Source organism: Anopheles ziemanni, chromosome 2, assembly GCF_943734765.1.
Source record: "Anopheles ziemanni chromosome 2, idAnoZiCoDA_A2_x.2, whole genome shotgun sequence".
Taxonomy (NCBI): Eukaryota; Metazoa; Arthropoda; class Insecta; order Diptera; family Culicidae; genus Anopheles; species Anopheles ziemanni.
In genome coordinates this window covers 18,146,491-18,173,961 of record NC_080705.1, presented here as the reverse complement: position 1 = coordinate 18,173,961, position 27,471 = coordinate 18,146,491, and the positions used below count along the sequence as shown (strand labels likewise).

The following is a 27,471-nucleotide window of genomic DNA, read 5'->3' as shown; positions in this document are numbered from 1 at the left end:
TTACTGCGCGCGCTTGTGATCTCCGTATCCCGCTCTTTCACGCGCTTTTCACACAGCTTGCTGCCCTGCTCCCGCCGCTTGCGTGAAGCCTGTGCGTGGGTTTCCAATGCACTACAGCGTACAGCAACGTTCGATCCGAGCTCAGTCTGAAAGGAAAATTGGTTTCGAACAGGAATCTTCGCATCCCGCTCTCGTCGTCATCGTCGCTACAGCCAGCCAAAACGGACATTGAGTTTTTCCCCCAAAACTGTTGTGCAATAGAGGAAAAGGCAACCCAACACTGCACATCCGCTGCAGCCGCAGATACGAACTGCAACGCAGAGTCCACGCAACGGCTAGTTCAGTTTCGTTTTGCCCTCAGTCGCCTGGTACGGGTTTCTGTTAGTGTATCCTTGTTACAGGAAGTTGAAAACCGTACATCTCAAAGAAGAAAGTGCAGTCGATTTCGTGCAGATTCCCATTGCATCATCAAGCGAAAAACAGAACACAGTCATTGTTTAGCCCACAACAACAAAGTGCGCACCAACCGTAGAACAAAGGAGTAAAAACGGAACAACGGTGCTGAAAACTAACAAACTTTTTCCCCCCACAGCAGGCATCTGTGTTCGATCGATAGAGCGTGTGCATCCGACGATTTGCTGGAACGTTTTTTTCCTTCAGACTCACCTGCAAACTTAATCGAAGTCATTCGCAGAGATTCGTGTGATTTTGAAAACAATTTGAAAAAAGTGTGAACATCCGATCGATAATTGGATCGAATTTCCGACCAACCGTTTTCCCGCGAAGGCCATCTGTGTAAGCTTCAAGTACAAAATAACTTTTGCCACCCTCGCTTATCGCATTTTTTGGATCATTTCGTAGAAACTTTTCGATTCAAAGTGGTTTGATCCTTTTGGGAGGAAAAAAACAACCAATAACTTTTCTACAAAACTTGCCTCGCGCGGTAGTATTGGTGGAAAACAGCAATATCATACCCGCGTGTGTGTGTGTGTGTGTGCGTTTGTGTTTTTGTGCGCGAAAAGTGTGAGAGCGAGCGTATTTTTCTCTCTCGCACTCTCCGAACTACGCAGAGGGAAAAACAAAAACATTGAACGCGGACGATTATAAACAAACCAACAACAAACGGTGTCGTTTCAGTGGTGAGTCGAGCGCAATCGAGTCAGCGAACGCACTTAGTGAGCAGTGAGCAGCGGAAGCAGCAACAGCAGCAGAAGCAGCAAACGAAAGGAAAACTCCCAGTGCGCGCATTTCCCTCACTCTTCCGCCAAACACCAGCGTGTCGCTAATTCGCGTCGCACACCACCCCAGGAGCCGTCGATTCGTGTCTTACATCGCGTTCGCCTGCTGCGCATCCTTTGCAAGGACCTGCGTACCTGCACATCTGAATCACCCGGATCGTTTGAAGGCGAAAAACAGGGCCAAAACACAGCAGCCAGTGCATTTGTTTTTTACCTGCTTCCGCAAAAACCGTTTGCGCCCGCGAAACCCCCCGCGCCCAATCGTTTAAATGAGTGATATAAGTCAGAAATGTTTCGGCAAAAATGGTGGATTTTCTATAAGTTTTAATCAAGACTATACGTAAGTACCAAACCGCACGCAATCGCAGTGGATACCAGATATTTTTGCATGAATTTAAATTTACCCACTAACCCAACGGAAATGGACGCCCGTTGCATTAACGACGTAATATTCGGGGTTATAACACCCCTGAAATGTGCTTGTGCGTGTGTATGTGTGTGTGTATTTCTAGTGATTAATTTTAACTCTTGGAGCGTTGGCGAATCGTTTTTCATTGGTGAACTTTACTTCTTTGTGTACAAAACGCGAATGGTTGCACAGATGATGTTGGTGCGTCGATAGCATACTTTTTGTGCTAGTAGAGTCACGCACACTAGGCACTGCACTGGTGTGTGCGTGTTGATTTTCTATTGTTATCCCCCCCCTCTTTTACTACTTATACGTTCGGGGGTTTGTGTGTGTGAGTACGAGCGCCCCAGGAGCGGAAGTGTTAAGGACGAAGAGGTGTCCGGATTGATTTCTATCGGTTCGCAAAGTTGGCGCTTTGGGGTTTGAAACATTGATGTGGGTTTTTCGAAAACTTTACAATCACCACACCATGCAAATTAACCCTGAGAGTTTGAAGGAGCTGGAAGGGGGAGGGAGGCTGTGGGGGGAGAGGGATAAGCGTTTAAACTGAACAAACACTACCAGAGATCGTTTGAACACTCGATGCAGAAGCACTAACAGAGTTCGTTGTTTATCTTGTTTGTTTCGTTTTTGAGTGATATTTTTGGCATGGCCATTTGTGAACAACGAAGAGTCGTTGTCGTTGGGACGGTAAAGTGTTTTGAAGGAGAAGGGAGCGGTATTGAGGAAGATGGGAGGAAAGGAGAGACGAAAAGCATCGATAAACAGTTTTAAATTTGGATGATGAAATATGTATGAAATATCTAATGATTTCTTGTTCATCATTCGTCGTGTTTGCCGTTCGTAGTTTTTCTTAATCATGTTACTAGAAAGAAAAAGTTGATAGTTTAATTATTTTTTAAAACAACCTTCTTGTTGGTAGAAGCAACGTTTTTAACCAACTCCCTGTCCATTGTCCTGTGACGATTATTAAATGCAAATTTAAGTTAATTTGTAGCCTTCACAATTGTCAACGCTAAACACTTTGTCAACGGTGGATGTAATGCTCGATTGCTGTATACCATCATAAAGCAATGACCATCATTCCGCTGTGACAGTGACCTTCGTGCGCCCTTGCGATTGTTTCGCCTGTGTTGTTTATCGCAGAACCCGCGCACATCAAACAACCGTTCGCGGATGAGTTTCTTCAATGTCATATGTGAGCAACAGCGGTGGGGATACGTTTGTATGCGAAAATGTAACAAAAAAAGGAAACTCAAATCACAAAAACAATCAGCCAAGATGACCGCGAGATGCACTTGTCTTGCACTTTTTGCTTCGCTGCATATTCTGATGGAGCCATCGGTTGAAGAATGAGTACTCATTGTGCATTCTTCAACCCTCCCATCGGCCCACTTTTTAGTATCTCAATCCATCCTGGATTGCATATTGTTGTGTGTTTGTGGGGTTTTATTTTAATAACAGTGCCATCACAGCATGCTTGGTTACTTTTTTGGTTTGATAGAGTAAAGATGGATTAACGGTGAGGTGATGTGTTTCTAATCATTATCGTTAGTTTACGTTTTTAAAAAGGCAGTTATTTTCATTACGATTGGCAATTGAACAATTCTTTCAGCTGGGCTGCGCAACACAACTAACATATAAAGAAGTACGAAACAATCGTAACCATACTCCAAAAAAAGGGGTATAACTCCTCTGACTCAACTGTGCTCGTAGTTTTTGACCATTTGTAAAAGATTGCTTCGATGATGCATGTCAAAAATGCGTAGTAATTTTTTGTTGGCCTTGAGAAAGTTGGAGATTTTTGCTTTCCAACCAAACGGCGTCATCGGTGTGGGTATTGCTTCTTTCCATTTAAATGTCCACCGCCATCTGCATTTCATCATCCAAGCTGCGTTATCGGTCAACTAAAGGCGCGGGGGTTTGAACTAAGTTATTTGGTGGACCGAGATGGGGACATCAACATAACGTAGTACACGGTGCAGCATAAAAACAAGAAAGAAAAACAGCTGCCTAGCAGAGGAACAAAAAAAAACCCCAAGGAGGCGAGAAGTATCCAAGCAACACCAACACCACCAGTTTGGGTTTCGTGTATGTGAAAGCTGCCCCCGAGTTGGGATATAAACAAAATTTTCTCTTTGTTTACATTTGCTTTGTGTGCATCAGCTGAGCCAATTTGTGGTTGGCCTGCTTTTTTCCGTTCGCTGGCGAAGTGTTGCTGGGAGAAGGAACTACTTTTGGGGATACATTTTTCAATCCTATGCTCTTATACTCATCTGCGGGACTGGCTAAGGGCTCTCCCCATTTGGCCATTTTATGAGATGTGAAGGAGAGTACAAAGAGCGTGTAGTAGGGGTAGATCCAGTTGGGGTAGTTCTTTATGTTGCATACTCCGCTTGAACCGTCCTGAACTTTGTTTCTTCAGCCTCTTTGCCCTTTGGGCTTGAGTAAACATTACTAAACATCATTAAATTCGGTCGGATGGTGCGCTGCAAACGTTTTGCTGATAGTATGTGTCCGTTGGGCGAATGAGTGGGAGGATATCTGGTAAGAATTGTGTTTCGATTAGATGGAAAAGATTTTTTCGTTTAAGAATTCAGTAGATTTACAGCTACATACGCTTAATATGTTTTTTAGATCGTATGAAAACAAACAGCTCACTTCAAACACAAACACTATTCTCGTACATTTATCGTATCTGAAAATGAAACATCGAAGTATGTTTTACATGCAACACATTTACAAATTCGGCCATCGGTCGACTATCAGTTTTATCTTATCTACCGGACTTAATCTTGATAAGCAACACGATGTAATAAGAGTGATTAATTAATTCAATTGTTGCTTTAAAATTCATCATGAACAACCGGTCAAGGGCGGTCATGGGGTTTGGGAATTGAATTCATTTACATTGCGGATGCTTAATAGAATATTTCTAACATTATAAGTCACTGTAGGTTTTGTTTCGAATATTTTTTGTCATGTTAGAAAGGGTTAACTTTACTGAGATTTTGCGACGACATGCGATAATAGATCACGACACTCCGAGAGGAGTCTATGACGCTCAGGCGGTGGCCTCTGTGCAAAGCAAGCAAAACAACGTCCACTCCTTGCCGTTTCTTTGAACCAATACGACAGCGAAACCGAAACGCAACCAAAGTCGTCCGCGGCGTCGTCTCCCCTTGGCTTGCGTGTGTGTGGATGGTCAGGGTGGGGAGGGTGGTGGTGGGAGAGATGGACGGCGGTTCGAAGGCGGATGATGACATACATTTGCGCGTCATCGCGCGTACGCTTTCCAAGGCCTTTGTTCGGGCTCGAGTGGTTTTGCCATCGAACGTCGGAGCGCGGAACGCGCACGGGGAAGGGTGAAACGGTCGTATGCAGGGTGAGACCCGGGGAGGGGTTGTGTGAGTGAAGGAGTGGGAGACGCGCAAAGCGCTGAGCGCAATCAGCTGCGTTAAAGCTTTGTGGGCACGTTTCGTACCCTTCCTCAGGAAGGGAGAGGAGAGGAGAAGAGGAAGCGGAGACAGGAGGAAGCGGGTTGGAGTTCGCGAAGTGAGACGCGGTTTGTTAGATGGAAGCGAGTTCGTGGAACCGCGCAGCTAGGGGTGGGTAGTGCGGGTGGCGGAAACGATGAGCGAATCATACGTTCGAGCGAACAGGCTTACTAACACAATCACGCCCTCAGCTCGCTGTGCATACATTAACAACAGCGAGCCCCAACAACACAGAACATCGCGAAGGAGGGGGTTGTTTTGTGATCATGAATTGACAAGTGACCGGAATATAATCCAATTTGTCGAACCCTTGGAAATTGTCCAACCTTGCGCATAAGTAGGTTTTAGGACTCCAAAATAGTAACTGAAGAATTACATCAGGAAAGTTAGAGAACCCAATAGACATCGAAAGTTTATATCAATGGCTAAAATTATTTTGTACGTTTTAGAATTATCATGTTTTTGTTACGTTTTATTGTACATTTTTAATCTTGTCATATTTTTTATGTTTAGTTGTGTATGTAACTTAAAAAACTAGCAACACTAGGAACATTAGGTAGTCTGGGTTCATGTTATTGCAATTAGCATTTCAAAACATACATTGAAGTTGGATTGTGGTTAAACCAGGGATAAACAAAGAATTGAAAAATTAGTTTTAAATTACCATAAACAACCTCATCCGCAAAACATGGTAAGAGTGAAGTCAGCCCTCCGACCTGTGTTTGTTTGTTCAAGAAACGAATCAATCCGTTTTCACGGTGCATCCCTTCAAAGTGGTCCTTTTCATCGGGGGTTTAATGCAGTTTGCCGTAAATATCAATCTATTAAAAGCTCTATAGGCCATGCTATTGCATGTGCATGGTAGCTGCAACAGATTTTCCGCGGCCATAGTTCGGAACTCCCTTCCCCCCGTGTACCTTTGTTTGTGTACAATTTTCCGTCCCCCTTTTTCAATCTGGATCAGTTCGGTTGTCCGTTGTTCTAGTCACCTTTGCTTTCTCCCCTTTTAGTGTTATGGGACGCTGGGCTGATAAATTCCGCCTTAATTGGCACTCGTGTGGGTTTTTGTTTTTGCTAACATCGGACACGCATGTCGCATCAGTTTCCAGTTATCTGTGATGCGACTCATGTTTGTTTAGAGCCCCTGACCTTTTTGATGTCTGTAAAATCCATCGGTTTGAAGCGTTTTAAATTTCCCAGACACAGGCTAGGAATAATCAGTTTATTTTAATCGTTTGGCTGACATTTGCCTTGCCCGGTGGTGGATCTATTGGTTAGGAAATGATTAGTTTATGATGGTCTTATAACATTTACCCGGTTGGACGCTGTTTTGCCAAGCATTTGCGACAAGCTTGTCACCAGGATGAGGGAAAAAACTTTTCTGGCGAACCCGGAACGGAAAGGGCATTTGGACGATTTCGAACGGAAGGAACGCAATTACAATCCGATTCGATTTTGTAAACAGATAGAGAGCATTTTGTTCATTACCATGTTCCTAGAATTAAGTTTGCGTGCGTTCGGTGCCGTTAGGTGCGCCTCTCCGTTATGAAAATGGAGGAAAACGACGATGTCCGGTGATGGAAATCGAAACCATCGGGCGTAGCACACCCGAAACCGTTGAACCCCCGTCTCAAGAGTGTGTGAGGGTGTGGTGAAAAGGAAAAAAAAACGCTAAATTGGATGGAAGGGCAGGAAAACTTCGACGAAAAAACGCGAATAAGACGCCATCAACTCGCTGACTCGCACTCCGCAACAAAGCAAAAACATGAACCAAAGTTATGATTCAGAAGTTTGTCTGCCTGCGGGGGGAAACTGCAGGTGGAAGGATGGCAGTGGCGGACGGCCGGTTCCGACGCGCACTGATTGTGTAGAAAGTAATGCGCAAAGAAGAGAAACCAAGCAAAACAACAACAGCCCATACCCCCTCCCTCGATCAGGCCCTCCCCCTCCGACGATCGCGTCAAACAGCCTAAACATAAACATGACGCCATGACGCGCGATCGATCTCTCGACGTCTACCGAGTCGAAGTCGAATGTTTTCCGTTGCAAACTAAGAGAAAAAAAAGTAAAAACACGTACAAATGCGTAAAAAAAAGAAACTACCTTTTTGTCGGTAGTTTTTGGGGATATTTTGGAGCCACAACCACCACACGCTTTGGGTTGACCTCAAGCGATCTTTCACTCTCCGAACAGTATCTAAACATTGGAAGACGCTTCTTGCGGTCGTAAATCCGTAATGAAACACTGCACTTAACGGACCGTTTACTTGGCGTCGATCCAAGCGACGCTGGAGTGCGCAATACTTCTCGAAAGATTTTCATTTTCACAGCAGCTAGTTCTGGTTTTTTTTGCTTCTCTTTTCTTTGGGTATAGCAAGCAAAAATGTGTAAGGGTTTAGTTTATTACTCCACGGATAGCGGTAGCTGACGAATGCGCACGCGCGAGCGCACCCAACACCATATGGAACGGTTGTAGATTTATCGGCCGGCCATACAGCTTAGGCTGCTACTTTAGGCCAAGGTGACTTCCAATTTTCCACTAGACGGAGCCAAGACGGTGTGTTTGTGTGTGGTGTTTCCAATTCGACTTGCAACGGGCTCGAAGCTGAGATCAATCGCTTTAGAGAATTACATTTTTACATTTGTATTGTTGAAGCAAGGTATTAGACAGGAAAAACTCTTCCCAAACCTAGGAAAATAATTTCCAAAAACATTTTCCAAACATATAAACCTCATATAGAACATCTCTTAAGTATCGCTTCGTTAATTGGTTAGGTTGAATCAGGTGCTATTTAATCGAAACCCTCTAACTAGTTTTCGTTTAATCGAATCCCTTGTTGAAAAAGGTCAAAACAATTACTAATGGCTTCAAAACATACGTTTCGACTTGACTCGGAAAACGGTACCCATTTTGTTCGACCCAACGTCGATCGTAATCCCAACGGTCCGTTGGTTTGGTTGGCCTTCAAGAACAGCTGAGTTCAATTATTGCTTGGTTATGGTTATGGCCCTCTACCCCAAAGTGTGGCCGAAGTTCGAGCTCTATTTCCTTGTTTCATGAGGTTCTCCAGACCAAAATCTATCAGTACCGCCGAAAGCACCATCAAACCTGTTGCATTCGGCGGGGTGAGGCTGTAAATTGGTTATCTTTGCCAGCTGGGAGTGGATCTTTTTTGCTTGCTTTACGTGACTTTCACATTTATTTTGGACATACTTTAAAAATGGCCGCTGACGAGCGATGACATTTCGCTCGGATCATCCTGCCTTGATTCGAACATCTAGAGTGGTTTTTAGGTGTAATTAAATGAAAAAAAGGGTAAAGACGAAATTAACCACACTTAAACCAACCAAACGACAGGTAAAAAATGATCTACAAGCAAAAAGAACCAAGTTTTTTTAAAGCTCAATTTTATCGTTTGATCGATGACCAATAACAAACCAAAACCGATTCGCTCCGTTGTTATCCGTCCTGCCGGTTCAGTTTGTTATGGCCGTCCGCTTTTGGGGTGGTTGCAGTTTTCCTTTTTTCTCCTTCTTCAGCTTCACCCTGCTGCGTCTTGATGCACCGAAGCGCTTGATGCTTTGTTCTGGTGGTGGAATTTGGATGCGGTTTGGCGGACGCTAAGGCCCCACACTGCGCCTTGGTCGAGACTTCTAGACTGGCTGCGTTTGTGTGTGTGTTGTTGCCGTGCATTTGCGTCATCACGGCAGGTTGTAACGTTAACTGGCGAACGGATATGCCTCCCCGACGCGCGTCTCGCATCGATCGTCCGGGCGCGCACCTAATTCTGCCGCACAAATTAGGATCCGAAATAGATCGGGTCCGTCCGAGAATGACTGAGAATGTTGGTCGGTGCACAGGGAAGCGGTCCAATTTCCGAATTGATTGAATCAATTTTATTGTTATGACTATGTTGGTTATTGGTATTGCCATTGCACTTAATTTGCAAGCACACCACAGTTGGTGGATAGTTTTATTACTCTTTGTGCTGTCAAATGTTTACAGTTTTTATTCATTTTAAACCACACAATTAAAAGCAATTAAAAGTATTAAAATTAATTATTTTTGAGCTTCTTTGCAAATATTCTTTTCACTTTCCCTTGAGATGCATGTGAATATTATTTTTGAAGATAAATTTTGCGTTCTCTCTTTACTAACAACAGGCTAACGTATGATTTGTTCGTGGTGATACAAATTATATATACGACTTGTCTAAAAAAGGACCTATTAACACGTTGACTTCGTTGTCATCCAAAAGTGGATGACGGCAGAAATCAGTTCTAAAAAGTTTTCGGTCCATAAATAAATGAAAATGCAACATAAAAACTATAGTAATATCAAAAATAGGTTATTTGGGAAGCTAAGTTTTTGCATGGCTTTTGAAAACCATCGGTTTGACAAATATTATAAACCAATTTTAATTAAAAAGATTGTGCTATAAAATTGTGCCAAAGACGCTTGGTACTCAACGTGTTAAAATAGTTATCCTAATAGTGTTTTGTATAAAACCCCAACAAAATGATGACTACAACTATCATAGCATCAATTTTTAACAAGCTTTTCCTATACAAAAAGGCCTCCCAACGACCCAACGGTCCGCATTGAAAGCGGGAATCGTAATAGCACAATTGCGGCCCCGGGCCAACCAAGGCATGTGCATAGTTCATTGGCTCGATTATGAAATCATGATGAGCTAGAAATGTTAAATTGGCCACACGCGAACAAAACCCTCACGCTGCTGCACTCGATCTCTAGCAGCTAGTTCTCGTCGGACGGGCGGAAGATAAATGGAACGTAGGAACGGAGGTAGCTTCTCGATTGTCCGCAGAATGTGCAAGAATTTCGATCCGTCCGTCGTCTCTCTGTCCCCGGGCGCTTGTTGGCACGTGCGGTGTCAGTGTTTTCGCCCCGCTGTGCAACGAAAGGGCACATCCATCCGTCCTAGCCCTTTTCTTCTTGGTCTGTTTGCAAAAAGAATCCATCCCCGCAAGTGTCCGCCGGATTGGTCCTCAGGAGGAGATCCGATGTGTTCGGCGATGTGGGGTCCGCCAACTGATTGAGTTTAATTCCAACAACTAATGCCCGCAATGACACAGCGAACATCCAGAAGGGAACCCGACCAGACACGCGGGGATTTGTTTAGGGGAGCCGCAAGGTTTGTAAGTCCCGGTTGGATATGGTCGGCTTGGCGTCCATCGGTTGCAGGTGTGGTGCGCGTTACATCACGCGGTTGCATTTGCACCAACACGGTGTTCGTGTGGATTTCATCATGGTCCCCATACGGGTGGTGACCATCGCCACCGTCTTCAATGCGCTCTCACTTGTGGAGCTGTCAGCTGTTTGGGGACTCATAACACAGCTCAGCTGTTTTCGCTCTCCCCCGATGCACTCCCCGTCGAGTGGATGTGTGGATGCACTTGTTGGTAATTCTAAGAATAAACCCGACTTACAGCTTTGCTTGGACAAGGAGGAGCACCACACCGAGGGCCCACCCTCGGATGATGATGATGATGTTCGTGGATATGATCACATTCGTTCGCGTATGTCGTCGTGCCTGCAAACCATTAGCCGTAGCTCTGGCGACGCGAGTCGTTGTGGAATATCGCGTCAGATATTGGATGACCACAGCAGCTGATCGTTGGTCAGGAACAGGTTTTACACGGGGTTGAAGATGAGGTCGACCCGCGGGTCGTAGGACTTGTGGAGGAGGAAGGTGAGCTCCACGTCGTTAAATCGATGGGAATGGTAAGATGCAGATGCATATAATGTATGAGGTACAAGGTTTCCCTCGGTCCTACGATGCCTAGTGTACCTTGTTCGTATGTCGTAGTTGTACCGATCATCTGGTTGAACCCCAACTCCCCGACGCCGTTGACTGGTATGCACTCAGCTGGCAACTCGAGGAAGGTATAGGTATCCTTAGTAGCTTCGTTTAGTGGGCGTGAGTCGGGCCAAGGGTCGGGTGTACCACCTCACCGTACGTGTCCATGTCCGTGTACGGATGGAGGGAAAGCTGGATTGCCTTGTACCTCCCCCCGCTGAACCCCACCTGCCTCAACTGCTTCTTTTTTTTTCCTGTACAACACAGTATGGCGCACACGCTGCGTGCTACATGTGAGGGAACCCGTCAATTATTCACCTACGGGAGTGCAATTTACATAACAAAAAAGGGAGACCGAAAGGGAACGCGTGTCCGATTTTGTCATCGTGCCAATAATGAGCACCCGAGCACCGGGACAAAGCGGTCCCCTGGACGGGATGGGATGGGATGGGGGCGAAGGCAGAGGTGGCTGTAGAGATAACGCGCATGAGCACACAAAAGGTGGCCAGTGTCGGCTATCAGCTGTTGCTGAGTAGTTGGACTGCTCGAGAGTCATGACGAGTCATGTTTTGGATATCAGAAAAAAAAACGGGTCGCGACCAAGTCATGAAGGTTCCTGAGCTTCTCAAATCAGGTGGAAGTTGTTTGATGAAAGTTGCGTTGTTAGTAACTGCACATGTTGTGTTTAGTACACTGTAGTACAAGCTTGGAGGACCACTAATCATTTCAATGAGCAGACAGATTCAAAGCAGAATTAACACGTTGATTGCCAAGCGTTTTAGCACACTTTTTTAGTACATTGTTTCTTAATGAAATTTGTTTATAACATTTGTTAAACCGACGGTTTTTGAAGGCCAAGCGTACGCTTAGTTTTTCAAAGAACTTGTTTTTAATATTACTATAGCTTTTATGTTTTATTTTCATTTATTTATTGGCCGACAACTTTTCAGAACTAATTTAGAACAACGTGCTAAGTGTTGATGTCTATGAGTGGTGACTGTAACTTTTTCTTAAAAATATTAATAAACAATCATTATTAATAACTCCTCGGAGAGCGGCCAAGTCCCACCTGGAATGTCATGCACATTAAGAAGAATTATTAATATATAATGTATTTTCCATTTAGTAGATTTCAAAACTTATATTGTAGCAGAATGATCCTCAATTATTTCGATTCAACATTATTTGAGATGTTATGAGGATTTATTATGAATGTCTATAAGCAGATTCACTACCGTTTCGGACTACACTGACGGTCGGTACATTTGACTCCTAGACGTCCTAGAACTAGGTGTACCTTTATCAGTTATTCGTGTGAAATAGGGAATGTTACTGGCAACACAAACACTTGATATAAGTTCCTAATTATAGAAAGGGCCTTTAGTTTCGAACCCGATATTACGACCCTCGACTTAAATGGCGATGGTGAAGGACATTTATTTTCCCAATAACGATTAAGTTCTTTGTTCGTAAACCACTTTCATACGATATCAGAGTGTGAGACCAAAAAGAAATAATTTTTACAACCTTCTGGACTTTCCACGAATTGAGAATGAATGTGCAGGTTTTTGTTGCACAAAGAGGCGTGCACTTTAAAAAATAAAGAACCCCTGCTGCGACCCGCCGATAGCACGCATGACTCCAGGACGGTACTACTAGGCACGGGGTTCCTATCAGTCCTTCAGAGACATGCCGTGTTATGTTTCCGTGTACAAGAGCCGACCCTTTGCCGAGGTTGGTTCCACCTATTATCGGTCGGAACGCAGAGGGGGAGGTTTCGTTCCTGGTTTCGTTCAATATCAGTGCTGTGTAATTGCTCCACTTCATAGGCGGACACACGCGGACATACGAGTCTCGTGTCCGTGTGGCGGTTGGCAGTAGGGCAGCAAGATGTGTGGTGGTTGCTATTGGAGTTGGAGCTGGTAGAGCATGATGGTTAAGGACAAAGAAATGGTGCGAGCGTCACGGGCCCCATGTTTGATGACCTACTTCTGACCGAGTTGGCGATAAGCAGGAGAACAAGCAGGAACAGGATGTGCCAACCCCTGAGCATTCCATCTTTTTGTTGATTGCTGTACGGCCCAAGGGGTCAGTATTGATTGGTGGATTGGTCAGGTAGATGCTAGCGGCCGACCGAGGTCACTGACTGCAGTGAGGCACAATCTAGCAGGGCTAAGCTCTGCTCGTTGAAGATAAATCTGCACCCAACAGAAGTGCATTTTTGTGATATTATAGCCTTATCAAGGGCACTTTAAAAGCCATAAAACAGATCCATTTTATAACCCATTATTGATTGTTTGCGGTTCGACGAATGAGATAATCTGTAGTTTTCCCATCATCCGATTTGCTTTATACCAACTCTCATATGGAGTGTTTCGTAGGTCGTGCTTTTGGAATCGGAGGATTAGATTGGCTATTTGCGGCCCTCGTTAGCGATAATAATGCTAGGAAAACGAGGCAAAAACAAACCGATCCCAAGCAAGTCGGCTGAGGACTGAGACCAGGGCATGCCTGGTCGAATCGCTCGGCTCGTATTTAATCACGCGACCAACATGCGACCCTATTCCGCGCGGCACGACGACGACTGTGTCTTTTGGCGGATGAGGCAGTTTTGCTTGTTCACCTCGATGGTCCGAGGACGGTTGGTGGGTGGGAGGAAACGTAGATTGAGTTTGTTTACGGTCCTGCCCTGCCAGCCGACGTGAGCGTCTTATCTCGGCGGGAACTAGCGGAAGAGAATAGCACCCGCGGTCAACATCCTGTATGGATAAGGAGTTTTGTTTTGACGGGTTGGGGCGTACTCTCCTAATCGCAAGACGGGACGTGCCCTTTCGCGAAGTCAAACAACCGGGATTTGTGCATTGGAATGCTCTTTCATCTACTTGCTTTGAGAAGCACTGCCATTTATTGATTTGAAAACCAAAGGCCTCCAAACATTCACACATCTCCATTTTCGAACAGCTTTCGAACCGGCCCGTCCTTATCTTATCGAGCACAAGCGACCCCCGAATGGTTGACAGTACATTGAACTTGGACTTTTTTGGTGAGGCGAACCCAACCCAACCGATGTTTTGTTGTTCGTAAAAATTCACAAACCTGTTAGCGATTCGCGTCTCGCGAACGTCATCGACACACGGTGTTGGCGTATGTTCGGCCTCCCTTCCTTCCCCCAAACCCGGCTGATAATGGATGCATCGGATCGTTTTTTTTTTTTTTGTTCTGTTTGTCATTGCACCACATCATGGCCAACAATCACACTGCGGCAGGAATCGGACAGTGTGTGATAATGATAAGATGTAACATCCGATAGAAATTGACGTTCGTGTGAGAAAAAAAGTGCATTTAGTCACTGCACCGAAACCAGGAAAAGGGGAGGCCTGAGTGGCGGAGCAGGAGGCAAAGTCGAGTCGAGCGAAAAACAATTGCATCAGCTGATGTTTTTGTAGCCGCGTCGTGGTGAAATATTTGCCTTCCCGTCCCGGGTTTTTTTTTAAGTACACGAAGAAAGCACTATAATTAACGGGTTTAATAGGGAAGGTTTTTTTTGTTTTGAAGCGCTAGCATTTTCACGGGGATGAGTTTCTCCCGCCAGGGGGGGTATTTTGTTTTTAAACGAAAGGGAGAGAAATGTATTGGAAAATAAACTTCAGCCATCGATGGTTATGGCATCGATTGGTGAGGATCGGGAAATAGGTCAAACAGCATCATGCTTTACGTTCTCTTGCACGGTTCTGTTGGTTTGTTTTGTCTTTGAACGTGTTATGCATGCATGCATTTAATCAGCTGTTAGTACCATTCCTAGTTCTTGCTTGGAGTGATGATTTATAATCAATTTTACAAAAACATTTCTAACGGACACAACATTTGAACACGTTTTCATTAGACTTTTGCCTTCGAAAGGAGGCAATTGTTGCCCCTTCTTCGAAACTAATTAAAATAACAATCACCAAAGCGATGTGTCCATTAACGGCATAGTTCTTAAATTGAAATTCCAGTCACGTACCAACTGGCTGGGCCAAACTTATCATACCAGAACCTGGTCGGAATTGTTTTCCCAACACGACCAACCTGATGGTGTCCGGAACTTGGGACTGTGCTGATTTGTGTCCGTTTCTCACTGAACAAATGATAAGTGAAACGAAACGGAAGTAAACCGTGCGGCGGATGGGTGCTTGAAATGAACCACCTATTCACTGAAGGTCACGGTGGAAGAACGAATCCGGTTGGCAAAATCTTGTTCCTTCCTGGCACGGACCAACACACCGACATTCCGACCGAAGGCACAGGAACGAACTGTTAAAGCGATGATCTCAGGTACGGCAAGCGGTAGGGAAGGTTCTCGAAAGGGCACGGAAAGGTGGAAAATAAAGCCCGGAAAGCGAACGGAAACAGGGAATGGTTGTTGGGAAAGAAAACACGCCCGCAGGTGGTGTGGCGGTGGTGAATGTAGTCGTCCCTGTACCGAGGGTCATCCTGTGCCAGGGTTTTTAATGGATCGATAAAGTGAGCGCGACAAACTCGGAGCATACTTCCCGGGGAAATAAAAAACATTGTCCGGCTGCCCGGGAGAGATAGACCGGGAGCATAGAATGCATGCCTTCCCTTTTTAGTGTTGCACCAGCGTGTGGAGTGCATCGTTGGGAGTGCATGCATGTTGGTATCCTTATCGTCTCGGTTTTGCACATTGCACCGATGGAAGCATGTTGTTTTCCATGTTGTGAAAGGTAATTACGTGGGTTTGGTGGTTCGAAACAACACCGTATCGTGAAGGACGGCACACATTTCCTTCAGTAAAGTTAATTACGTTCTATAAAGGACCCGATGCGTTTCTTAAATCGTTGGGGATTCATTTTTGAAATTATGTTTCGCTGTTTATAAGACTCTTGTCATAACTTTTCGAAAGAAACAAATACAATTACTTACTTAAGTTAAAATTAAAAAAGTAAAATAGAATGTCTAAAATGTAGTCTGATTTTTTAACAAAACAATACAACTCAACCCCTGGCAAAGAAGTAGCAGAAGCAAGATTAACTTTTAAAAAATAATACTTCCAATTGGAAGAAGGTTGTGATCCTCCACAGTCTTCTAGGAGATACTTTAGTCATCTTCTAGAAGATACCACTAATAGTACATTTTATTTGAGCATTTCATACAGAGATTGCTTATAATCGGGGAACTGGACAAGTGTCTTTAAAGAACAAAATACACAAAAATGCAAAAGCGTACGCGTTTCTTGTATTATTCAAACTTGTTTTAATTCAGCAAAGTTGAGTTCTTTTGAAAAATTATGCACCGCGATCTGAAAACATCTTAAATTATCTTCAATCATCGTACATTTTAAACCTTAAACAAATTGGCAAGCTTTAAACTGGTATTTTGAGGGTAGTGCTTAAACACACTTCGACTGGAACAGTGTGCACCGATACACGACCGATCGATGCACCTTAAATCGCTGCACGTCGCCGAGGACGAGGACGTGCTCGGGAGCCAATTCAACCCAGAGTGCCACCATGGAATCGATAATCAGTTTCTGTCCGCGAATTCACGCCTTCTGCTATTAGGTCGCGAAGGGTGGCGTGTTCAGCTGCATCGTGTTTTGGCATTGACATTGAAATTTTACCAAAAAAAAAAAAAAAAATGGAAACAAACATTACCAGTGGACCGAGTGGATCAGCCTTTTAAAAATGGAAGAAGCGAAGAATCACGCGAAACAGATTCTGCTACAGTCGCGAAGGAGATTTGTCAAGTCAAGCGGGAGGGGTTTTTTGTGTTTTTTTTTTGTTGAGCTTCTTAATGTTCCGTTCTTGGCAACGGTATTTCCAATCGAGTCTGTATTTCGTGGGACACCTTTTTTTCCGCCAGCACGTGTTTGTCAGCTGTTGCCAGACTCTCGGAAGATGATTTAATTTTCAAAAAATCATAAATAAGCCCTTTTTAGTTGATCCGGGCCATCAGTCACTTCCGTGTGCCGCAAAACTTAGCGCTTCTTCGTAGACACAATTTCGGGAAACGAGAACTACTATCCATTCGTTTTTTTTTTGTGATGGCTTAGCTGGTTGTCCGTTCGGTAGGCAATGTTAATGGTATGAGCATGAACATGAGTCCACCTTAGGCAGCTGGCGAGACTGGTGGAACTTCTCGGTGTTTCGAGCTCTCGGCCGAGGGGGGGTTGAAATCGCCACTTTGACTGGTTGGTGGTGGCGCGAGCACCCTGTTCAAGGTTAAACCGTTTCACGGACGACAACTCGTGTGTGTGGCGTTGGTTGGTTGGTTGGTTGGTTGGATGCTCGAGCGCACACAACACTGACCATCACCCATTGTGGCACTGCTGCAAGATCACGAGTTTTTTTTTGCTCAAAGTTTTATATGGTGTGTTGGTGTACGCCATATTTATGGTCCAGCGTCTAGTGACTATCACCCCCACCCCACGCAAGTCGGTGATATTGTTCTAAACAATAATCCTCCACGGTCTAGCCTACCGTTTTTCCTCAGAAACACACGAACACAACACAATCAACCAGCGGCGTGGGTTTGGTTCTGTTATTATATCAGGGGTTGGCAAGCCAGAAAATTGTTATAGAACTTTAAAAAAAAAAAACCTAAAGTAAAAAAAACATGTTAAAAAACATTCCACAACCATTAATATCAAAAGAGAAATTGATCTGGAAACTCGCTGCACTTATATCCTCATGATATCTATTTGGATAAATTTATTCAAAGCAAAAGCTGCAAGAGAAAGCAGTACTTGTTATACAAATTATACTCAAATGGCAGATACTGTCGTTGAAAATATTAATTATTGCACAATAAACAAGTTGCAATGAACAATTTTCAATCGAAAAAGAGTGTAGCAAAGCCTAAAATCATTTGTAAGTGAACTTGGTTTATATAACAGAGTGCAATATGAAATGTATTAAATTTAAAAGTCTGTTTTCAATATTGTATGTACACGAAAACATCCTCTTTATGGTAAAATACTTCCAACGATGAAACAATTAGAAACACAGTGAAATAGAATAACAATGTATTGTATTATAAGTTTATATGAGAACAAAGTACGAACTAAATATAAATGAGAAAATACGTTGATAGAAGAAGTCAAAAGTAATCTATCTTAATCATTTTTGAGTATTTCTCTTTAAATTAAAATCTATGGCAATTAAGCTTCCTAAAAGTTAGAAACTCATTTGAGTTATCTTGCCCGTAGTTGTACTACTCCTGGGTTATAACGACCCCTGGTCTAAATGGCTGATCCCTCAAGCAGTGCGCTTCTGCCAGCTCGCTTGGATACGGTCTGAATAAATCTCAACCGTGAGCCAATCCCCCGTTCTTGGCGGACAAGCGGATTGGCCGGTGCCTCAAGCTGCTAATATGCTGCTCCTTGATGGGTTCTTTTGTTCTTCCGTGGTGCCCTTTTGCTTGGCTTCGCGACCGCGGGAAGTTCATTACCAAGGTCTCCGCTCAAGGGACTGTTGTCCACAACACGGTCACGGTCAAAGACCGGAGAGTGAGTGGCGACTCGCGGCTGGGAAACTCGCCACTGACGGCTTGACGATCGTACATACAGCATTGTCCGGAAGGCGAAGGGACTGGCCCTTTGGATCAGGGTTTGATTGTTGTGCGCGCTAAAATGACTGTCGTCAGGTGGAACGATCAAGCTGCGTCCACAGTTCACCGGGATCATCCACTGCTTGGAAGCTGGAAGCGTCTCATTTCGAAAAGAATGGCGGACAAAACAAGTATTAAGTGAGACTGTGGGGGAGAGGGAGGAAGCGTGTATGCGCATGGTCAGGAAGGTACAACAACGCAGGTGCATGTCGGTGATGGTATGCGGAGCTGCATGTTCGAGCTGATGACGAGCGTGTTGGGAATGATGCAACGACGCCTGTTACAAGCGCAATACGAAGGAATTCTCATATCATCATCATCATCAGAGCCGCAGTTGAGTTTTCTTTGTTTGACTTCAAGTTGAAGTTCGTGAAACAAACACCTCGACGGATGGCAACCAACCGAGGAACTGTTGGCCGCTAAAAATAAAACATAATATAAGTTGTTGGAAATGACACATTTAGGTTCATTTTGAACAAGGAACTGCTGATCTCACAAAAAAAGGCCTACTTTACAACCGTTGTCACTTATTTTCCCCTCAAAGCCTCCCACGATTGAAAAATGGCATTAATATTTATCAAACTGTTGTCCTGTTGTTACCTATTTTTGTCCGAGATTTAAAGGTTGTAAGTGGACTAAAAACGAAAATTATGGAAAATTATCAACAACATCAAAATTCACCAAAGTCTCAAGATTAAAAAATATAAGGACAGAATACCAATGCAACGGAGACATTCGAAATGCCAGACAATCAATAATAAAATACATACTAATTTGCAAAATCTGGTTTTTAAGCATGCGTTTATTAGTGTTTATGATCCTTAAAACTTTTAATTATCTAGCATTAAAACATTTCCCTTTTTATTATCTTGTTATCGACTAAAAACAAATGTATGACTAAGAGGCAAAACAGGGTGCACTTTTTCAAAAATTGGAGCATTAGAGACAAGAATACTGCTTTTGAGACGGACATTTCTGCCAACGACTGTATCTTGCTTTTGTTTAAAATTGAATCTTTATTCTTTTGTTTTTTCTTCGGTTCAGTTTCATAATACTACTATTGAAATTATATAAAATGTTAAGAAGAGAAAACCTAGCTTTTTCCCCATCTTGTAACAATTTGTGCCTTTTTTATGACTTTTCCAACGCACCTAACTAACGGGAAAGTACGATTTCAACGCATACGCTCTAAGATTTTTACCTACAACGCGCACAAGGGAACAACAAACGAATGCATTTCCTTATGCCGAGAACAAGGAGATCAAGGGCGAAGATGATCGCGGAGATTCTCCTTCGCCACGTGCGGATAGAGACTTCCAGGGAAAAGTCGTTCCTGAAACACTACATGCTCATTTTCTGTTTCGCATGTTACTCCTCCTGTTGGTCGTCCGGAGCTATGTGATTACGGCGCGTATCAAGTGCAGCAATTAGCTAATGCAATAGCATTGCGATGCGTTCCGTCGGACCGAACTGTCCGTCAGTGGATGGGATGTATTTCACTAAAGGGGAGTTGGTAACAAACACTGAACTGTGCACGCGCGCTCTTCCAGCTGGTATTGGTCTGATGCAATCGTAACTGCATCGGATGCCACCGTAACGGATGCATCTCTAGTCCCGAGAGAGGTCATTTGCGCATCCCCCCTCCCCCCAATAAAACCGTTAGATTTCCCATTCCCCCCTCCTAATTGGACTGGTCATTTTGTGGAGCTGTCCAACGCAGGGTTCGAGAGTCTTGGTTTACTCTTGCCTGAGGGACTTCTCTACGTAGCAGAGAAGAGTGAGTGTTCAGCAGGTTCCTGTATTCCTGACACATTGGGATCAGCTTTCGGTAGTCAATTTGATGCGGATCCCGTAGGGCCCAACATCGATTAGCGTTTGTGTACGATCGCGCAGTTCAAGACAGGATCAGCTTTTCATACGCTGCTCCCTCGAAGGCTTCTTCTTCCACGTCTGTCAATTACACCTGTCCATTTCTTAAGGACCTCTCGGGGCTAAAACCCCCGATCGCCGGTAGGGCAAATTAAATTCTCCCTCTCGCACGCTAAACACCAACCATCGTCGTGCCTATTTCTGCCAACTGTTGATACCATTTTACCGGACGCAAACACATCCATCCATCCAAATGACAAACGTGACGAGCGGCGACGATTTCCATTGACTCTCTCATTTCCATCCACTTGCATCCATGGCCGATGGTTCGGCTGGAAAATGGATAATGGCAAACGGGCACACCGTGGGGTTTACTTTACGGTTATTGCCGCTACCGTTCCGCGACAAAGTCACGTACACTGGGTTAATTTTATGCCACGGCACTGGCTCGATTTTCCACCCGACCAATAAATGCTGACTAATGTGAAGCGAATGGTCGTTGTCCTGGGGCGCAGAAAGGAATGTAAGCGACACCAAACATACGGGTGACGGGAAACATGCCATTGCTTGTTGAGTTGATTCTTTCAAAAGGAACTTGAAGCTTCGATTTTGATTAAAATATTTACGATACCGATTTAATACTTATGTTTACTTGTTCGGTTGATTTTTTTAAAAGAAATTGAAATTTTATATCGATTTAAATTTTTACACGTATAGAGATTTTTCTTAACAGGATGACAGCTACTAAAGAATAAGAAAGATTTTTCAAAGAGATGAACAAAGATGCTGGTGCTTGGAAGCTTGTTATTGTTTTTTTTGTGTTTCTTCTATTTACTTTTTATTTTATTTGCTTGTTTTTTTTTATTCTTTTTATTTGATTTTATTTTTTGCTTTGGATGTTTTTCTCCCCCAGGGGGGGAGTTTTAGATAGTATTGTAATAAAACATATTTACTTTTATTAAGTGACGTTATGTTTAGATTAAATTTTAGAGCTTTTTAGTAAAATGAGGGCTTTACTTGGGAGTAAAACAAATTCTCCAATAAGCTTTTTATGGTCAGCTTTAATAACCTTCGTTTCCCGACGAAACCGGTCTAGACATTGTGGCAGACGGTGGAAGATGCTTGTGAGAACTCACTGTGGACGATCGTAAAGGTCTGATAAGGATGATATCGCAAAACGGATGCAATATGTGTTCAACAACGCGATCCGAGTAGCGGAGAGTCATGGTTTTAATTTATTATCATTTATCTATTCGAGAGTGGTCGGACTTTGTACTAAATCATTTGAGCTGGCTAGAATGGATTGGATGTCAAAGTGACGAAGCGGAGTGGGTTGAAAATAATGGTGAGGAGGGAAAATATCTAACCTGCCCCCTTCCCATCCGGGTTTGAGCGTCCGAACAGAGTGTGTAAGGTTCAAGGAGAACGGCTGTTTCGGCTCGAGAAAAGAAAAGGGCGTCATGCATTTGAGCGTGAAACAATCCTAAAGGCAAACGTACGCAAAAACATACATCCCACTTTCCTTCCGACATACTCTGCATTTTCCATTTCGGAAAGCGGCCTCCTGGGGAGAGGGTCACATTTGCACGGAAAATCCCCAACCACCAATTACGTCACGCGATGCCGCGCGGAATGGTTTATAATTAGAACAGTAGGTTTCGCGATCATCTGATCCGAGCGCCGATCTTTCTCCTTCGCACGGTGTCATGACCTTGGCGGTGGAAGTATAGTTATTTTGTTTCTTTTCCTTTCCATCCCGTTACCGTTTTCCCCCGGGTTCCGGGGGAACGCGTTTTCCAAACTGCTTTTGCGGGTGGGTGGGAATGCTTGTTTCCTTCCCGCCGCCTACATTTGGAGGAATCTGTGGAGGGAATGTGTTTATTTTAAAAATAACCTTCCCCTTGAGAGGTGGCGGCAGTGGTTTTGATTGATGCTTATTTTACACACAAACTGGTGTTTTTTTTTGAAAATTTGTTTACAAACACGCTGAGGAAGTTATTTAAAACTAAGGTATCATATTGGAATTTAAATTTAAATACAATTTGTTTCAGCCTGAACAAGGCACGCAAGGTGGTGGATTATTGTGGATTCACAAAGAATCGAGATGTTCAATCCATCCAGATGAAGATTTTTAATAAATGAAATTAAAATTAAGATGATATTCTATTGATTTGAACATCAGTGTCTTAGCCTTGTTAGGAGAAACAAATAGTTTATCCAACTGTACTGAAATTTCTTCTTATAAAAAAACTCCAGAATTTCGACGATATTTTTCGATAAATTAAAGGATTAAAAATGACGTTATACAAAGTTGGTTTTATACGTGCGAAAACACGTTTGAAATAAGTCATCAATAAAAGTTTTATTTTATTTTCCTTAACAACATTGTGTTACCAAGTGTGGTGTTTCACACAAACGCACAAAACTCGTTGCCAATTTAAATGCACAGTTAAGTAAACTAACATTCGCACCGAGAACAAGCAGAAAATAGGCAAAACCGAAACCACCCCGTCGGTGCTCGCGTAAAATGCAGCGTGGTCGATTTTTAACGAACCCGATGCAATAACCGCACCGCCACGATACAATGACCGTTGCGACACAGATAAAGCGGTGCAGTGGAAAACAAAAGGAAAAACCCAAAATGCTGCTGCACCTTGGCCAGTCCGCGGTTTCGGGTTTACCGCCGTTTTTGGCGCGGTTAATTTCTTTAACCGACAACGGTCGCCGAGATGACGACGCGCAAAAGGACAAAGACGACGCGTCTTTGTGGCAAAGGGGTGGGATGGTATTTCGCGCCCCACGCCGCGACTGTTTTATTGTTAAAACAGATGACAATGTGTGACGGGGTGGTCGTGGTGGTCGGTTGGTTGGCTCGCTGTTTTATCCATTGTGCAACAGGTCGTTGCTTGGTGCTCCACAATGACGCTTCGATGGTGCGTTCGGGGTGATAAATTTCCGTTCTACAATATAAAACCATTTGCTGGGATATTTTATGCTTCAGTAAATCAACGCAACGAAAATAAGCCACTAATAAACGTTTCCCTTGCTCCGGTTTTCTCCCCCCTTAGATCGCTTTCCGTGGTATCCAAGACGGGATATCGACTGTTCTCGCTAACGTCCGTTGATCGTGTCGACGAAATCTTCTGCAGCCATGACGAGGATACAAAGATTGCCGAGCGGCTGTTCAGCAGCAGCCTCGTGGCGGTGGTTACCGCCAGTGAACCGAACAAGCTTAAGGTAGGTGCAAACCCCCCCCCCCCCCCCCGCCCCGTTTTTGGCCAAAGCCCCCCGAACGAGAGTAAGGGTGCGCAAGCTCTGTAAATCGTTCGCGAAACCGTGCAGCCCGCGTACACCACAGAAGCGAAGGCAAACCAATTTGTTGTTTGGTCAAGTTTATACACAAAACGGGTATGAAGCAAACCCGTCAGGTTTCCTCGCTCGCTTATCGCGCGCTGCATTTGGGTTTGCAAGCGGTTTGCCCACCGGTAGGAAATCGTAAGTGTAATGTTAACACAATTCCGATTAGGTACGGGTGGGGAGAAACATTTACGAGAAATACGAAGTAATGAAGAAAATCAACCGAAGGTTTCTCATAGGAAAAAGAGGAAAAAGAGGGCAAAAGATAGTAAGGGAATTGAGATTAATATAAACGTAGAGCAAACAAAGAAGAAACTCGCCTTGAGTGTGGATGTCATGTAAGAAAATTAGTGAAAATAAAATTAATACATAAAACGGCAATTGAGCACGGAGTATTGATAAGGAGCTTTATTACCTCTTTTGATTGCCAAAGGCGACAATTTTTAAATCGAATATTGCGTCTATGATTTACACAACTTTTCGTCAGACTGATCTTCAGGCTGATCTTCCTATGATACAATGGGAATGATGTAGAAGTTCTTGCTACGTTATTTGGGAGTAATACAAATTGGTAAAGAAAATAAAATTTTAAAATCACATTTTATAGATCCAATCTAATATGATTGGGCAAGACGGGGTTAACAGATAATGAGATAATTTATGTTCAAAATAATTCTCAAAGAAGTTATAAGTTTGGGCGAGGATTTTTATATAAAAAACAAGCAGTGAATTATAAGCAGCAATTCAAAGAAAGCAGAGCGGCCAGAAGTATGTTTGCTTCACGCAAAAGAAATTAAATTTATTGTATATTTCAAATGTCAAAAGGGAAACTTAAATTTTTGAATCACTATTAGAAGATCTAATAGGAACAAGAACAGCCTGGAAAGTAATGAACGATTCGAACTCAATATAAGTCTCAAAAACGTAATAAGTGTGGATGAAGAATTATAAAAAAATAATCAGAACCATTAAAAGCAGCAATTCAAAGAAAACGGACAGAACAGAGGCTCGTTTGCTTCATGTAAGCTAAATACATTTTTGTATTTTTTTTTAAATCAAAGGAGTCGGTGAGAAATATAGTTGAAAAATTACAACGAAGATTAATAAACCAGAATGACGTTTTACACGGAATGAACGTATCAGAAATCTAAGACGAATCATGATCGTTTGAAGATTAAAATGTCGTAAGATTAAATGTCGAACGTGTTAAACAGATACAACGTATGATTTAGTAAAATTTTTCTTCAAAGTAAAATGACCATGCTGTTATTCCTGTGGGTTGATAATCATTCAAAATGCCACAAAGCAAAAGCCGCGATGCAGATCGCAATGATAGACAAAGTTTTTTTTTTACGTTTTACAACTTACATGGCCTTTCCCATATAAGGCTCACAGTGGGAGAGTGACTCAGTTTCGATGATTCGATCGCGAAACCGGTATTAGTTCTAGAAGAAGCAGAAGAAGAAGGTAGAAAATTACAGTGGTGACCTTTGGCAATTGGCGTTCAGGTGCATGAGACTTGAGACTAAAACCAGCTTCCATTCGCTCGTTCCCGTTCGCAGGTGTGTCACTTCAAGAAGGGGGCCGAGATCTGCAACTATGGCTACCCGTCGGAGATCCTGTCGGTGAAACTGAACCGATCCCGGCTGGTGGTTTGCCTCGTGGACAGTATTTACATTCACAACATCCGTGATATGAGACTGCTACATTCCATCAAGAGCATGGCGCCGAACCCGAGCGGGCTGTGCACGCTGTCGCTGCTGTCGCACCTCGCCTACCCGGTGTCGGCCGAGTGCGGCGAGCTGCAGATCTTCGACGCGGCCAACCAGCTCCGGCGGCTGAAGCTGCGGGCGCACGACTCGCCGCTGTCGGCGCTGAACTTCTCGTACAACGGCGTGCTGCTGGCGACGGCCTCCGAGAAGGGCACCGTCATCCGGCTGTTCTGCGTGAAGAACGGCCAGAAGGTGCACGAGTTCCGGCGGGGCGTGAAGCGCCACGTCAACATCGGCTCGCTGAACTTCAGCACGTGCGCGAGCTTCGTCGTGGCCAGCTCGAACACCGAAACCGTACATATCTTCCGGATCGACCCGAAGGCGATCGAGCAGGCGGAGCGGCGCCAGAGCATCGCGGCCGATGCCGGGGCCGGCAGCAACCACAGCAGCTCGAGCGACGACGACGAGACGAACGGTGGCGCAACCGAGACCGGGTCGACCGTCGGCGGTTGGGGCATGGGCTTCCTCGCGAAGGCCGTCACCAACTACTTGCCGACGAACGTCGTGACGGACGTGTTCACGCAGGATCGGGCGTACGCGACGGTGCAGCTGGCCGAGGCCGGACTCCGGTACGAGTGCGTGATGGCCAAGCTGGAGAAGGAGACGCGCCTGCTGTTGGCCTGCGAGGATGGCTTCCTGTACATCTACAGCTTCGAGGACTCGAAGGGTGGCGAGTGCAAGCTCATCCGGGCCCACGATCTCCGTACGCCGTTGCACGGCATAACCGGTAAGAGAAAGATAATGAGACCTACAAGTGCGATCGGCAGGATTTTAATCGTGTTCCTTCCTTTCCTTCCTCTCCGCCCTCTACGGTTTCTCCTTCAGAAGTCGACATCGTTGGCAATGAGAACGATGAAAATACCAACAGCCTAAACGTGAACAACATGACCAAGTCGATGATGCCCGCACCGGGCACGTACGCCGGCGTACTGAAGGGTCGTCCTGCCGACAGGATGTCAGGTTAGTTGTCCGTCGTCGAGGACGGGATATCCTGTACGCAAAAAAAAAAAAAAAAAATAGAGTACCCTTCCCCCCTGCTCCGATACAGATGAACCGTTTCTAAAGTGAATCTCTTTCTCTCTCTTCTCTTTTTCTCCATTCGACGATCGACCGATCGATGGCGTTTTTAATTATCTCTTTCGTCTCGACAACATTCTACCAACTTTGTGATTTCCTTCTTTTTATTTTGGTCACGGTTCTCTTATGTTTTCCACCCCTTCCCCACCACTCTCTCCTTTTCCTTTACCTGCCTATGTCGCCACCTTCTCCAACCAATCCCACCCTCCACGTGTTATTATTTGTACCGTTTTTTTTATTTTACACACTTTGCACACACTTTGGTTCCATGTTTTCGTTTCCGTTTCCGCGGGTCGCTCCGTTCTCTCGATTTCATTCCAGCAGACTCCGACTGGTGTCACGATCTGCGCGAGGCGGTCGAGTACCCGGTGAAGGTGACCGTACCGATCTACGACGAGATGCAGTTCCCGCCGGTCAAGCCCATCGCCGTCGAATGACTAGTGGGAGGAGGTCATTCCGCCCCGGCCCCTGGAGGGAGATCGAATCGAACGGCCACCACCAACAGCAAACCAGCATCATCCAAGTGCGGCGGACGCAAGGGTTAAAGCAACCATCTAACCCTTCGATTAGACATGTGGTTGGCTGACTTCGGGTTTGATCTTCTTTCGGACACCATAACGATGATGAAGATGACGAGTGGCAAGCGTAAATGAAAGGATATATCGTGATGTTGACTTCTGCTTACATAGCGAGCGGGTGGGGTTTTGCAATGCGCGGGTCTGTGTGCGCATTGAACCATTGTTTTTATTTTCTTTAATTTATTTTTAAACGCATCTCTTCTTAAGGATTAAGTAGCGAGAGAGGGGAAAGGTGGGCTCGAGCA

At 44.3% G+C, this 27,471-nt stretch overlaps 1 protein-coding gene across 1 annotated transcript; it reads left to right on the top strand.

Annotated features, from left to right (window-relative positions):
• The first annotated feature begins 1,507 nt into the window (after positions 1-1,507).
• On the top strand, positions 1,508-27,085 carry LOC131281827 (WD repeat domain phosphoinositide-interacting protein 2). The gene is made up of 5 exons (XM_058311183.1): positions 1,508-1,578; positions 23,511-23,679; positions 25,362-26,298; positions 26,397-26,531; positions 26,970-27,085. The coding sequence occupies exons 1-5, from the start codon at positions 1,508-1,510 to the stop codon at positions 27,083-27,085; spliced, it is 1,428 nt and encodes a 475-aa protein (XP_058167166.1).
• The last annotated feature ends 386 nt before the right edge of the window (positions 27,086-27,471 follow it).

What these genes read in the sequence shown, in the direction of transcription:
- LOC131281827 (XM_058311183.1), top strand. Translation starts at nt 1,508, where the DNA reads ATGAGTGATATAAGTCAGAAATGTTTCGGCAAAAATGGTGGATTTTCT. An exon ending in GTGAACCGAACAAGCTTAAG is followed by an intron (nt 23,680 to 25,361) that starts GTAGGTGCAAAC and finishes TCCCGTTCGCAG; the next exon opens with GTGTGTCACTTCAAGAAGGG. An exon ending in GCCGTTGCACGGCATAACCG is followed by an intron (nt 26,299 to 26,396) that starts GTAAGAGAAAGA and finishes TTTCTCCTTCAG; the next exon opens with AAGTCGACATCGTTGGCAAT.